This window comes from Chrysochloris asiatica, unplaced genomic scaffold, assembly GCF_000296735.1.
Source record: "Chrysochloris asiatica unplaced genomic scaffold, ChrAsi1.0 scaffold00069, whole genome shotgun sequence".
Taxonomy (NCBI): domain Eukaryota; kingdom Metazoa; phylum Chordata; class Mammalia; order Afrosoricida; family Chrysochloridae; genus Chrysochloris; species Chrysochloris asiatica.
In genome coordinates, this window is record NW_006408587.1 from 2,747,953 (window position 1) to 2,760,927 (window position 12,975).

The following is a 12,975-nucleotide window of genomic DNA, read 5'->3' on the forward strand; positions in this document are numbered from 1 at the left end:
TTCATCTCTCATACTTCAGACACATTGTCAGGAGGGACCAGTCGCTGGAGAAGGATATCATGTTTGGTAAGGTGGAGGGTCAGAGGAAAAGAGGAAGACCCCCAAAGAGATGCATTGACCAAGTGGCAGCATCAATGGTCTCAAACGTGGCAACAATAGTGAGGTTGGCCCAGGATCAGGCAGTGTTTCATTCTGCTGTGCATAAGATTGCTATGAGTCAGTACCGACTCGATGGCACCTAACAACAACAAGAAAAATTTTGTATTTTTGAAAAAAATTTTTCTGTATCTTATACGATTTTTAAAAACAGCATATATATGTTACCTTACTAATAATTTTCTTTAAAAAAAGATTATAGCAAATAAGGAAATTGAAAAGCCATAGAAATGTTCATTTTCTGGAATAATGCAATGGAAACAAACATAATTGACAACATTTAAGGAAGAATGCCAATCTTTTAAGCCAAGAAGTATATATTTCTAAACAGTGAGTGAGAAAAGTAATCAATTTAAAATTGTATCAGTACTAAAGGATAACAAAAGCAAAATGATTCTCAGCTTGTGGAGTGAGACAATGATGGGCCAAAGGTTAATCGATAATGTTGAATGCTTTCATTGTTTACTATGAAAGGCTATTAAGCAGCTATAGGAGTACATTGAGTGGTCAGTAAGCACAGGACTTGAGTTTGAATCTCAGCTCTATCATTTACCAACTCCATCAAGTCACACAAGCATTCATATAATGTAATCTCAAATATGGAAAATGTGGGTTAATGTGTTAGACTGCAAACCCGTTTGAACTGCCAGGTCAGCGGTTCTTCAAGCGCACCAGTTGCTCCTCGGAAACCCCATACAGGTCGCTATGAGTCAGAACTGACTCGACGGCACTCAACAATAACAACAACCATGACAATGACCTTCAGTTAACTGCTTGTTGTTGTTGTTGTTGTTAAGTGCCATCAAGTCGGTTCCAACCCAGAGCGACCCTGCATAGGGTTTCCAAGGAGCAGCTGGTGAGCTTGAACCACCGACCTTGCAGTTCAAACAGCTTTGCTGTCTGGCTGGAGCATTAATCCACAGTCCCACACCAGGACTCCAGATAAATGCTTACTTGTACTTAAAGGGGAGGAGAATTCAACATATAATTTGGCCTTCCAACTACGGTGTACAGGAGTTGGCTTATAAGAGCTAACTGTAAATGTTTCCAGAATTTTGGAGATGATTGTTAAATATAGCAGTGTTAAAAACTAAGTATGCCCATTTAAGATTAAATAGATTTTACTAAAAATAAAGTAATACAACTTTAAATTAATCACCTCCTCATTATTTTTGCTACTTTTCATTGCTATCTCTGCTCTTAAGGTTATTGACACCCTATGTATCTGTATGGCAGAAATGATACATAAAGATGTGCATCTCTTCCCAGCTCAGTGTTCAGTGTTTATTGTTGGTAGCTTGAAATGGGCATTTAACAAATGCTACAGATCATTGGAAACACAATACAGGGTCACTGGTGTGTTTTTTTCTCAGAGAGGTGGATGCTATCTAACACTGCTATCTAAAGAGTCATCACAAATGATAACTTTGTAAACTATTAAGTCTAACATCCACCATTAATCTAACTCCATGTTTGTAGTTAACCTAACTTCTGTACACGTTATCCATGTTGTACATGTTATCCCTGTTCCTCATTCCAGACTCTATCAAAATTTTATAACTTTCGATATTGCTCAAGGACAGGTATAACGTGTATAACAGCCTAGATAATTCTGCCTGGAGGATCCTTAAAAGCTCAGAGAAAATTACTTGTGAGTCCCAAATGCTACTTTTATTGTTATATCTGATCGTTATGGTTAATGATATTTACATCTTGCAATCATCTTTGTGACTTGAGTGATATGAAACACCTGGAAAAGTATGTGACTTCTCCGGAATATGCAATGTTGTATTCTGACCACAGTGGGCTTCCAGGAAGACAGCCTGCATTATAGTTGGAATCCCTGCTGGCACTGTCTTCTAATAAAACTGCTCTTTTTCTCTCTAATTTGTAGTTGGTGAATTTGGCTCGGCTGCTTCAGGGTGTGAACGCTTATTAAAGGTAACATTTTTTTAAGAGCATTGAAAATTAGAAGATTTTTTTAAAGCTGACTGTTAGGTAAAAATGGCAGACAGCAAAATTGCATTGACAATATTATTACACTATTTTAGAATACATGGGGAGAAATGGAAAAAAATATACCATGTGTACAGTCTCAGAAATGTGGGTTACTTTTTCTATTTAAAACTTTTATATATTTTTGTTTCTAAAATGCTTCAAATCTTTAATGCTCATGTATGGTTTTTATAAAATAAAAATAAGTGGTACTCCTTAATTTCTTCTTCTCTAATACACAATACAGAAGTGATTAAGTTAGTAGACATCTTATTAATATTATTTTCCTAAAGGGGTGACACAGGCTCTGTTAAGATCAGTTAGATTAAAGAAATAAATCTTACAATGTCTTAACACGTTTAGACATGGAGAAATAGGTGAGGTTATACTAAAACCTTTACAAAGTTAATACCTTTCTAGCATGTCCAATGGCATGATAGGTTTATGGGATGATTGACTCTTTTGTTTTGAGGTTGGAGCTAGGATAAGCCTCCAAAATCTTTTATTGTGTGCCTTGTAAAAGCTTTTGGGCACCTCTGATTTTTTTGTATCCACTTTTTTTTTTCCCTGATAAATGTTATTTTGCTGTTGTTGAGAATCTATACTGAAAAACATACACCACTCAACACTTTCTATGAGTACAATTTAGTGATGTTCATTACGTTCTCTGAGTTTAGGTTAACAGAGGAACATGGTACCATGTTGGTGCACAGTTTAGTGACATTCATTACATAAATTTACTTCCCCCTAAGTTTTCTATCTAATCTTGTCAATTTGATCCTTTATAAACAGTTCTTAGAAGAGCATAATGCTCAAGACTGACTTTTTTTGACTAAACTAAACTATTAGTCAGTTTTACAATGAATCAGGGGAAGTTTTTAGTTTAAGGTAAAAGATAATTTTAAGATAATAGTTTTAGGGATTCATCCACCCTCCATTGACCCAGAAAGTCGAGTGTCCATGTATATTCGAACCTCTGTATTTCCTAACTTTTGATCAGGATACGTCAATGAAATCTTTGAGCAAAATGTCCAGTAATGTTGTTGTTGTTGTTAAGAGCCATTGGGTTGGTTATGAGCCATAGCAACCCTGTATAGTGTTTCCGGGGAGTAGCTGGAGAGTTTGTTGGACAAACTGACCTTGTGGTCCAACACATTATCATACAGTGCCACCCCAGAACTCATGCACAAACCAAGTCTTCTGGTTTCATGACACAGAATGTAGTTGTTCATGAAGGTTGTTGTTGTTAAGTGTTGTAGAGTTGGTTGGGACTCATAGATCTTGTATAGGGTTTCCAAGGAGAAGCTGGTGAGTTTGAACTGCTGGCCTTGTGGTTTGTAGTCTAGTGCTAATCCTACAGCCACATATTCCATATCTTTCTCCTCTTCCTGACTTATCTTCCTCTGCTGCTCCAGGTGAATAGATACTATATGTTGTGTGTTGGTTGGCCATTTACAAGCTTTTAAGACCCTAGGCACTATGCAACAAACTAAGAACTAGACAAGAAGCACTAAACATGTTATTAGGCCAGTTAACTGGGATGTCCCATGAAACACTGACCTTAAACTTCCAAACCAAGGAACCAAACCTCATGAGGGTGTTTGGTTGTACATAAGCAGTCTCAACAGAAAGTCTCAACAGCTACTCATGTTTTTGTTATTGTTATAAATATATTTCTCAGACAACTTTTGCAAATTCAACTTTCTATAGCTACACTAGGAACTTATTGACAGTTATTACAATAATTGGCTGGACAGCCTTACCTTTAATCAAAATGATTTTTGCATCACCACTGTTCATTCCCTTTTGCCCCTATCTCCCTGACAACCACTAATAAATGGTTGCCTTTTCTTATCTTATCATACAATATTTGTCAATTTGTGATTGACTAATTCCACTCAGCATCATGTTTTGAAGCTCCACACATACTGTCATGTGTATCAAGACTTCAGTGCTCCTACAGGTCAGGTTGCATTCCATTGAATGCCTGTGCCACATTTTGTTTAACCTTTCATCAGTTGATAGACATTTAGGTTGCTTCCACCTTGCAGCTATTGTGAACAGTGAAAAGTTACTCTGTTTTTAATAATATTAGCATCTCAAATTTATTAAACACTTGTTAGGTGCCATACCTTTTGTTCATTAGCTCATCTATTTTTAACAACCAACACAAAGGTAAAGGCTATTCTTATTCTCATTTGCAGACGAGGTAATGGGGACTAAAAATGGTTACATAAATTGTCTAAATAGTACATAAGCAGAAAGTGGAGGAGTTGAACTTCATGGTCAAGGTGAATCTAAAGTTCCTAGCTATTAACTTTGCTCTGCACTATGTCTTCAGCATACTACTGATTACACACAGGAAGAAAGAAAATATTTAACTCAATGTCCGTTTCTATAGCTAGTATATAGTTGGTTAGGTCCACATTGTTCTCATTCCAAAAATTTCCAAACAGCTCTGCTTTCAAATGTTTACTGACTCAGTCACATAGTTGGATCTAATGACATTTGCCAACGCAGCAAACTATCTTTTGTTTACTTGTATTCTAACACCCAGCTTTCATCTCAGCCAGAGATTGTTTAACTAGGACACTATTTTTTTCCTCAATCCAAGGGCCAGATGAATAACAAATACATACAAATAATCACAGTACTTTTCTGAACCCAAAGAGCAACTTACCTTGAATCCTAGCTGCTTAGTGAGAAGGATCTGATATTATGCTTCCTTTCTGCTTAACAGGCACATGCCAATGACACACAGATAGAGTAGTTGCTGACTGACAGAGTAAATAAAGAAGCTAGGTACATTAATTAGCTCCTTTCTGTCTTAAAAATTAAGGCTCAGATTTGGAACATATTCATGGTTTTCTAACACCATAAATCTAGTTATTGGTTCTATTTCTCAGCATTTCACTTCCCATATTAGAAAAATTTCAAAGCCTCCAAAAAGGATAGTTAGTATTGCTCCTCATTTGGGATAACTTAGGAAAAGGCACAATTATTCTACTGGCTATATAATAAAATAAAATTTTTATTGTGCTATCTTTGGTAGCTTGTACAATTCATTGGTAATAATATTCAGTGTTTATATCATTAAATTTTATGCAACACAGCACACATCTTGCCTTTAGGGGTGGTGATAGGCATAAATTACATAGTAATTCTGTGCAGCCTATTAGAATTTCTGACACCGTCTATTCCATTGGGTTCATTGTCTTCTAGGAAAACATTTACAATGTACATATTACCCAGGAGTGATGATTACACCAATTACTTAACAATATTTTTTGTTTTTGTTAAGTGGCTTCCAGTCATTTTGACTTATAGACAGCCTATATAGCATTTCCAAGGAGCAACTGGTAGGTTTGAACCGCTGTTCTTGTGGCTCACAATCCAGTGCTGATCCTACAGTGCCACACCAGTCCTTAGCACAGTACGCAACTGTATATGTTGAGCATGGATAGGCATTTCTTAGTTTACATATGAAGAGGGCACACAGTAACACATTGTTGTTGTTAAGTGCCATGGAGTCACTTCAGACTCACAACGAACCTGTATAGGGTTTCTGAGGAGCAGCTGGTGAGCTTGAAACATTAACCTTGTGGTTCAAACCAATTTTGCTGTCTAGTGCATTAAGCCGCATGACAATATGCCATAGGTTCTAGGTTGGTTAATGATAAAAGTGAAATAAACATATTTGATACCTTGAAAAAAAAGCTAGAGATCAAGTTTCCTTTTTTGGGCACTGAAAAAAGGAAAGCTGATCTCTACTTTTTTAAGTATTAAATGTCTTTGTTTCACTTTTATCATTAACCAACTTAGACCCCCATGGCATAATATCATAGAACTTCAACTCTTTTGCTCTCTCACTCCTGGTGTGGTACTGTAGGATCAAATCAACCAGCTGCTCCTCAGAAACCCTATACAGGGTTGCTATGGGTTGGAATCGACTCGATTGTGCTTAATAACAATTCTTGCTCCTCTGGCTGTACGGACCCTGGAAAGTACCAATCCTGAATTAATCCAACCATCTGTCCTTTCTACCCATATTCTCATATAACATTTCTGGATACAATGAAACAACTGTGCAGTCCAGGGCCACCACGAAGCGGCCCTCCCCAGCCCCAGCTTGGTCCTCAGCATGGTTCAAGTAACCCTTCTGCATTCTCTGCTCCTCTTCTCTCATTTTCCTGACTGAGGCCATTCCCTTCAGGTCCCCTAACAACATTTCATCTGTCACTCTGCCCAAATGACCTCATGTCATATCTCTTTAAGAAGCTGCTTACTTCATCTTTGAGACTATATGGTTAAAAAATTTTTTTTAAGGAATCTGGACATTTCTTTCCATTTTGTTCCTTAAGATCAATAATAGTTAAACTCACTTTGTTTCCCCAGGGATCCCTCATCGCCTAGTGGGTTACACATTGGACTGCTAACCACAGGATTAGCATTTTGAATCCTCAAGTAGTCCCATGGGAGATAGATGAGATTTTCTCCTCCTGTAGAAATTTTCAGCCGAACCAGGGAACCTGAACCAAGGTGACTATGAGTCAGAATGAAGTCAACAAAAACATGTTTCCCCAAATGTGTCAGGAGTAACTCTTTCAGTGCACATCAATATCATTCATTCAGTACTTAATATGTGGGTTTCAATGAAAGCTGTACTGGTCACTGAACTCCTCATATATTGAATCTTTGAATCTTATCCCTGAATATATTAAAAGAGAAGGTTGTGCAAATACAATTAAAGATACATCACTTAGACTTAAAAACCTCTAGAAGTAGTAGTAAATTGGGTAATTTTTAAAACAGGATTTTGACAGGAGGTATTTTTACTTATTAAACAAAGTCAATGCTACTTATAGTAACTCAAATATGCTCCCAGAATGTAATATACCAGAAGACACTAAATAGTTCCCATTAGAACCTTAAATATTATTGAAGTATGTGGTAAAGCAAGTCACTCAATAATTCAAAAGTGTTCACAACTTTCAAGCATGCCAATTTGTAAATTCTCCTGCTTTAGATTATGATTTGGAGCCCATCATTCAAAGTATCATTAGTTTAAATTATTTAGAAAGAAAATCATTGTTCTCCTGATTTCAGAACACTAAGAGTCTAAATTAATAAAACAGTAAATTATTAATTCTGCAAAATCAGTTATTAACTTCATTTTGAAAATGTTGTTGTTGTTATTGTTGTCAAGTATCATCAAGTTGTTTCCTACTTATAACAACCCTGTATAGGGTTTCTGAGAAGCAACTGGTGAGTTTGAACCTATGCCCTTGAAGTTCAAACTGACCTTGCATTTCAGTACTTACTCTACAGCACCACACTGTTGTTGTTGTTAGGTGCCATTGAATCAGTGCTGACTCATAGCAAACTTATGTACAGCAGAACAAAACACTGCCTGATCCTGGGCCAACCTCACTATTGTTGCCACGCTTGAGCCCATTTGATGCTGCCACTTGGCCAATCCATCTTGTTGGGGGTCTTCCTCTTTTTCTCTGACCCTCCACCCTACCAAACATGATATCCTTCTCCAGTGACTGGTCCCTCCTGACAATATGTCCGAAATATGAGAGACAAAGTTTAGCCATCCTGGCCTCCAAGGAGCACTCTGACTGCACTTCATCCAACACAGATCTGTTGGTTCTATGGGCAGCCCATGGCACTTTCAATATTCTCCTCCAACCACACTAGGACTCAGAAAATGATGTAGACAGTCAAAAGATCACCTGAATACTCTTTTAAATTAAAAATTTTTCAGCTTATTAGTACATAAGTGTGTAGCTCACCTCAATTTAAGGTAAATAACTAAGAAAACACACATATATGCACATATATATAAAGTTCCTTTTGACCCCAAATAAGCAAGGCACTGCTAAAGAAGAACAAAGCCTCCTCACGCTTCCCAATGTCAAAATCTACTATAGCACTGGACTGCGAACCACAAGGTCAGTGGTTCAGACTGTCTAGTCACTCATCAAATACTTCATACAGGGTCGCTATGAGTTGGAACTGTTTGGACGACATTTAACAACAACAATTTATCTTTGCTGCAAACCTATCTATGAATGTGATGGAGCTTACAGAGGCAAAATTGTGAAAACTTCTTAGATATTACCAAACACCTTGAAGCTTGAATTGCTGGGCCTAAGGACTCAGGTCATAGTTTCAGGGAGCACCAGGGTCAATTGGCATAAGTTGGTCCACAAACACAATGCTCTTCATCACACTCTTGTGAGAAACAACTGGGATCTTAAAAGCTCATGAGTGACTATCTAAGGTACAATTATTGGCTTCCCATTAGGCATTGATGTTGTTGTTAAGTGTCACTGACTCATTTCCAACTCATAGTGACCCTGTATAGTATTTCCAAAGAGTAGCTTGTGGGTTTGAGCTGTCAGCCTAGCAGTTAGCAGTCCAGTTATCTTATAGCTTAATACCCAGACTTCTCCATTCGCCATTGTTGTTAAGTGCCGGAGATTCAGTCCCTACTCATAGCAACCCTGTATAGGTTTCCTAGGAGCAGCTGGTGAGTTTGAACCACTGACCTTGCAGTCCAGTGCTTATCCTACAGTACCACAACAACAATAAGATATAATTTTACCCCAATATTCATAGCAAAGTTAAAAAATACAAACAATAATCAATGCTGGCAGGAGTGTTGAGAGACTGGAACCCGTATACCGCTGGCAGTACTATAAAATGGTGCAACCACTGGGAAAACAGTATGGCACTTCCTTAAAAAACTGAAAATAGAAATAGCATGTGATCTAGCAATTCTACTACTAGATAGATCATAGAGAAATAAGAGCCAGACATGAATAGATAAATGCACAATCATGTTCATTGTAGCATTAGTTACAATAACAAAAAGATGGAAATAACCTAAGTTCCCATCAACAGATGAATGGATAAATAAACAATGGTACCTGCATACAATGAAACACTGCACAGTGTTTGAGATTAATTATGAATCTGTGAGGCTACTTTATAATATGGATGAACCTGGAATACATTATGTTGAGTGAAATGAGTCAATCACAAAAGGATAAATACTGTACGAGACTACTACGGTACTTTTAATATTCTCCTCCAACTACATCTGACAGTATTCTGGTGCTCTTCATCATGTTTCAGTAGTCAGTGTTCTGGTGCTGACCGTGTTTTACTGCTATTCATAAGGTTTTCAGTGACTAAATATTTGGGAGTAGTTCATCCTCCTCCCTAGTCTGCCTTTGTCTGTAAGCTTATCTGAAACCTGTCCACCATGGTTGATCCTGCTGGTATTAAAATACTGTTGGTTTGTATGGCAAGGTCTGTTGTTCAAACTCACCAACGGCTCCTGGGAAACCCTATACAGGGTCCTTAAGTGTTGGAACAGACTCCAGGGCAGTTAACAACAACAATAGCATGAATCCACCTTTCAGCCAAACAATAGGTCTTTAAAGTAAACTATAATATCAGGGGGGAAAACACGCCTTAGAACAATCAACACACTCCTGAGACTAAAAGGACAGCATTAGCACAAAAACAAAGCTCAGAAGGTAGGAGGGGGCAGGAAAGAAGAATGAATGGACGTGGGAAACAGGAAGAAGAGGGAAGAGCGTTGCTACATTGTGGGGATGCTGATCCATGTCATGAAACAAAATATATAACATATTAAATGAAAAACTAATTTGTTCTATCAATGGTCATCCAAACCATAATAAAAACTTAAGTAAATGCACTAATAAAAGCTCTTTTTATTATTGCCTTCTGCCCAGAATAGAAAAAAAACAATTATGAGGCATTGGAGGTGGGACATTTTCATTGCTTCAATAGCATTAAAATGTTGTTGTTGTTAAGTGCCGTTGAGTGTTGAGTTGGTTTTGACCAGGAGTCATTGGTGAGCATGAACTGTCGACCTTGTGGTACAAACAAACTTTGTAGTCCAGTGTATTAACCCACAGTACCACACGCAGTAGTCTATAATTGTGGGAGAAAGATGAGGCTTTCTGCTTCTAAAAGATTGACAGCATCAGCAATCCTATGCAGGGTCACTATGATTAGGAACCATCTCCACAGCATACCACCACCACCACACCATTATTGTAGTGCTTTTATGTTAATTTTGTAGTTCCTATATTCTGCAAAATTCAGTATTGAGAATCTTAAAGGTTGTGTTTTCATAATAATGTTTTTTCTCAGGGCTGTTGCATGCAATAAATGAATGTTTGCTTCCCTAGGTATGGTGTTTTGGACTAAGGCTGATGTTAACCCTTACTGTGTAATTTAGACTTTACAATAAATACAGCAGACTAGCCAAATACATTCTTTCAATGTTCTTATTTTAAAACCTAATTATTGCAATAAATAAATTATAAGAAACAAAGTCTACTTAATCATCTTATTAATTTATTTTAAAGCCAGAATGTTTGGCATATATGATATAATCTTTGTTACATTCATGCCACCAAATTCGGATGTTTTTAAAAAGGTGCTAGTATGTATTTGGATAAAAGACTTTATCTATAAAATTTAGAAACTGGAAACAATTTCTTTAAAATTAGATTAGGAGTTATTCACTTATATAGATTATTTGTGTGTGTGTGTGTGTGTCAAATTCTAATTTAACTCAGAATCACCAAAATTAAGTGTCCTTTTTATAAGCCTGAATTTTAGTAAATGTTAGTATTTAATCATGTTATTTTATGTATAACTGCATAGTTTATTGTTGTGAAGTGCCGTTGAATCAGTTCTGACTTATAGCGACCTTTTATAGGGTTTCCGAGGAGCAGCTGGTGGGTTTGAACTGTTGACTTTGTGGTTTTCAGCAGAATAGCATAAATAAGACTTCCGACAATCCATAGTCTGAACATTCAGGTGTTGTCTTACCGGACATCCTTTGTACAATCAGGAAGTATTAAAATAATCTGAAGCCAATGTTAAATCTTTCTGACTATTATTAGCTCTTTGAAGAGACCTAGGGCTCTCTTTTATCTGAAGATACATTAAAATATTAGTTGGCAACTGTACTTTCAAATATATTGGAAGATACCATTCTGCTCATGTAACATGGGAAAGGAAAAACAATGAAAATCCATGAAATCAGATTGTTTGGGAAGAGAGCTGTGTCTTATTAGCATGTGAACTTTGACCTTGTGGCACCAAGCTTTTCTAGTGAACCATACAATCCAAAGACATGTTTCCCATCTACATACAGATACCATCATCACTTTTCTTTAAAACCCCAACTTTTTCAGTTCTTTGATAAAATAAAATCAAGGAAAAATAATTCATTTGAAAGACATAAATTTCTTTTACTCTGTCGAAATACATTAAATTTGAAAACTTTTCACTCCAATAGATATCATTCAATCTGCTTTCTCAAGCTTTGTTCAAAAAGATTTCAGTGAAGTCCTCAGTCACTTCATGAATCACATATTTTCTCATCTTTTCCTCCTAATTTGGAGCAAGCTAGTCTCAGTTTCATAATAAACTGGCCAGAGACCATATCACTGTGAACATTCTTGCTACTACAACAGGTGTTTGTCAGTTTCTTAAGTTGCTTTCCTTTCCCCTGAGGTGGTGATATTTCCGGTACATTCCAAAGGCTCTGACAAACTTTTGCAGTATCTTGCCAAACCAAATCATGATTCCAAGCTTCAAAGTTATTGAGAACCCATTGTCTTTAAACTTTTATTTTATTGGCAAACTGTGTATGCCCCCTTTTCCCCTCACTCTGATTTTTAAAGAGAAATCTATTTATTAAAAGTTTTGGAAAACCAAAACCAAATCGAAATACTTTTTTTTGTTATAGTTCAGAAGCAAACACCCTGGTTATCTGGAAAGGGAGTTGATTATATTTTTGGCAAATCAGTTGTGAAAAGGTTTTCATCACCCATTTAGACCACCCTGAAGTTTGACACACATATAAACAACTGGATAACTTCTACTCTACCTGCTGATGTTACCCCTAGAAATAAGAGCTCTGCAGGCACTGTTTGGCTAAACATTTTATTGCAGAACTTAAGGAGAGAAATGCTGGTAGAGAAAACACCTTCTACCAGTTGCTTATTTCTACAATCTCCTTGCTCTCCATACATAAAACCCAAGTCTACCGTTGTATGAATCAACTGTGCTCAGAGCACACACAGACTTTTAAACTTTGACGAGGCAACAAAAGGAGACAGCTCACACCAACCTTTTGGAAGTTTCTCAGTCCCGCTGAAGGCAACCAAAGTCAGAATATGTACCAGTGGAATGTTGACCAGCTCTCTCATGATTAATCCAGGCTCAGGCAGGAGAAAGTTCTTTCTGGATAAAGCAAGGAAAATGCCTCCACAGTTTACATTTTAAAGCATAGTTTGTTACAAAGGGTCGTCTGCTAATAACTGTTAGTGTCAGCAGCTCCGCAGGCTCTAAGTATAATCAGGAATTTTCAGACTTGACTGTAATGATGGACATGGCCAGCTGGTGAGTATCCACTTAGGCCAGTAATACAAGTGTAGGGCTAGAGGAACAAGGGAAAGAAAATCCCTTTAGAATCTCTTTTAAGACAGTGGCAGAAGGACAATACCAGATGCCTTTTGCAAACATCACTAGATTCCCTGAGTTATAGGTTTCCTGCTCTGATTCACTACAGTCTTTACTTTTATAAACCAAAAGCGTGTATCTAATCTTGACTCCTTCCCTCTTTCACCTCACCCTCGACATCCAACCTACTACCAGTTTCTGCAGATCTTAGCAACTAACCAGTCCTTGAGATTTTCCTCTTCTTTTGTTTCACTTAGTTTTATACCATCCCAGTCTCATTTTTAGACTTTCATCTTCTCT

General features: G+C 37.1%; 1 protein-coding gene across 3 annotated transcripts in view; it reads right to left on the reverse strand.

Annotated features, from left to right (window-relative positions):
• MUSK (muscle, skeletal, receptor tyrosine kinase) overlaps positions 1–12,553 on the reverse strand; it is a 153,820-nt gene extending 141,267 nt beyond the window's left edge. For all 3 annotated transcript variants that reach the window (XM_006864678.1, XM_006864676.1, XM_006864677.1), the window contains exon 1: positions 12,344–12,553. In XM_006864678.1, the coding sequence (XP_006864740.1) occupies positions 12,344–12,422 (79 nt within the window). In that variant the 5' untranslated portion in view covers positions 12,423–12,553. The remainder of the gene's footprint in view (positions 1–12,343) is intronic.
• Between the last annotated feature and the right edge of the window lie 422 nt (positions 12,554–12,975).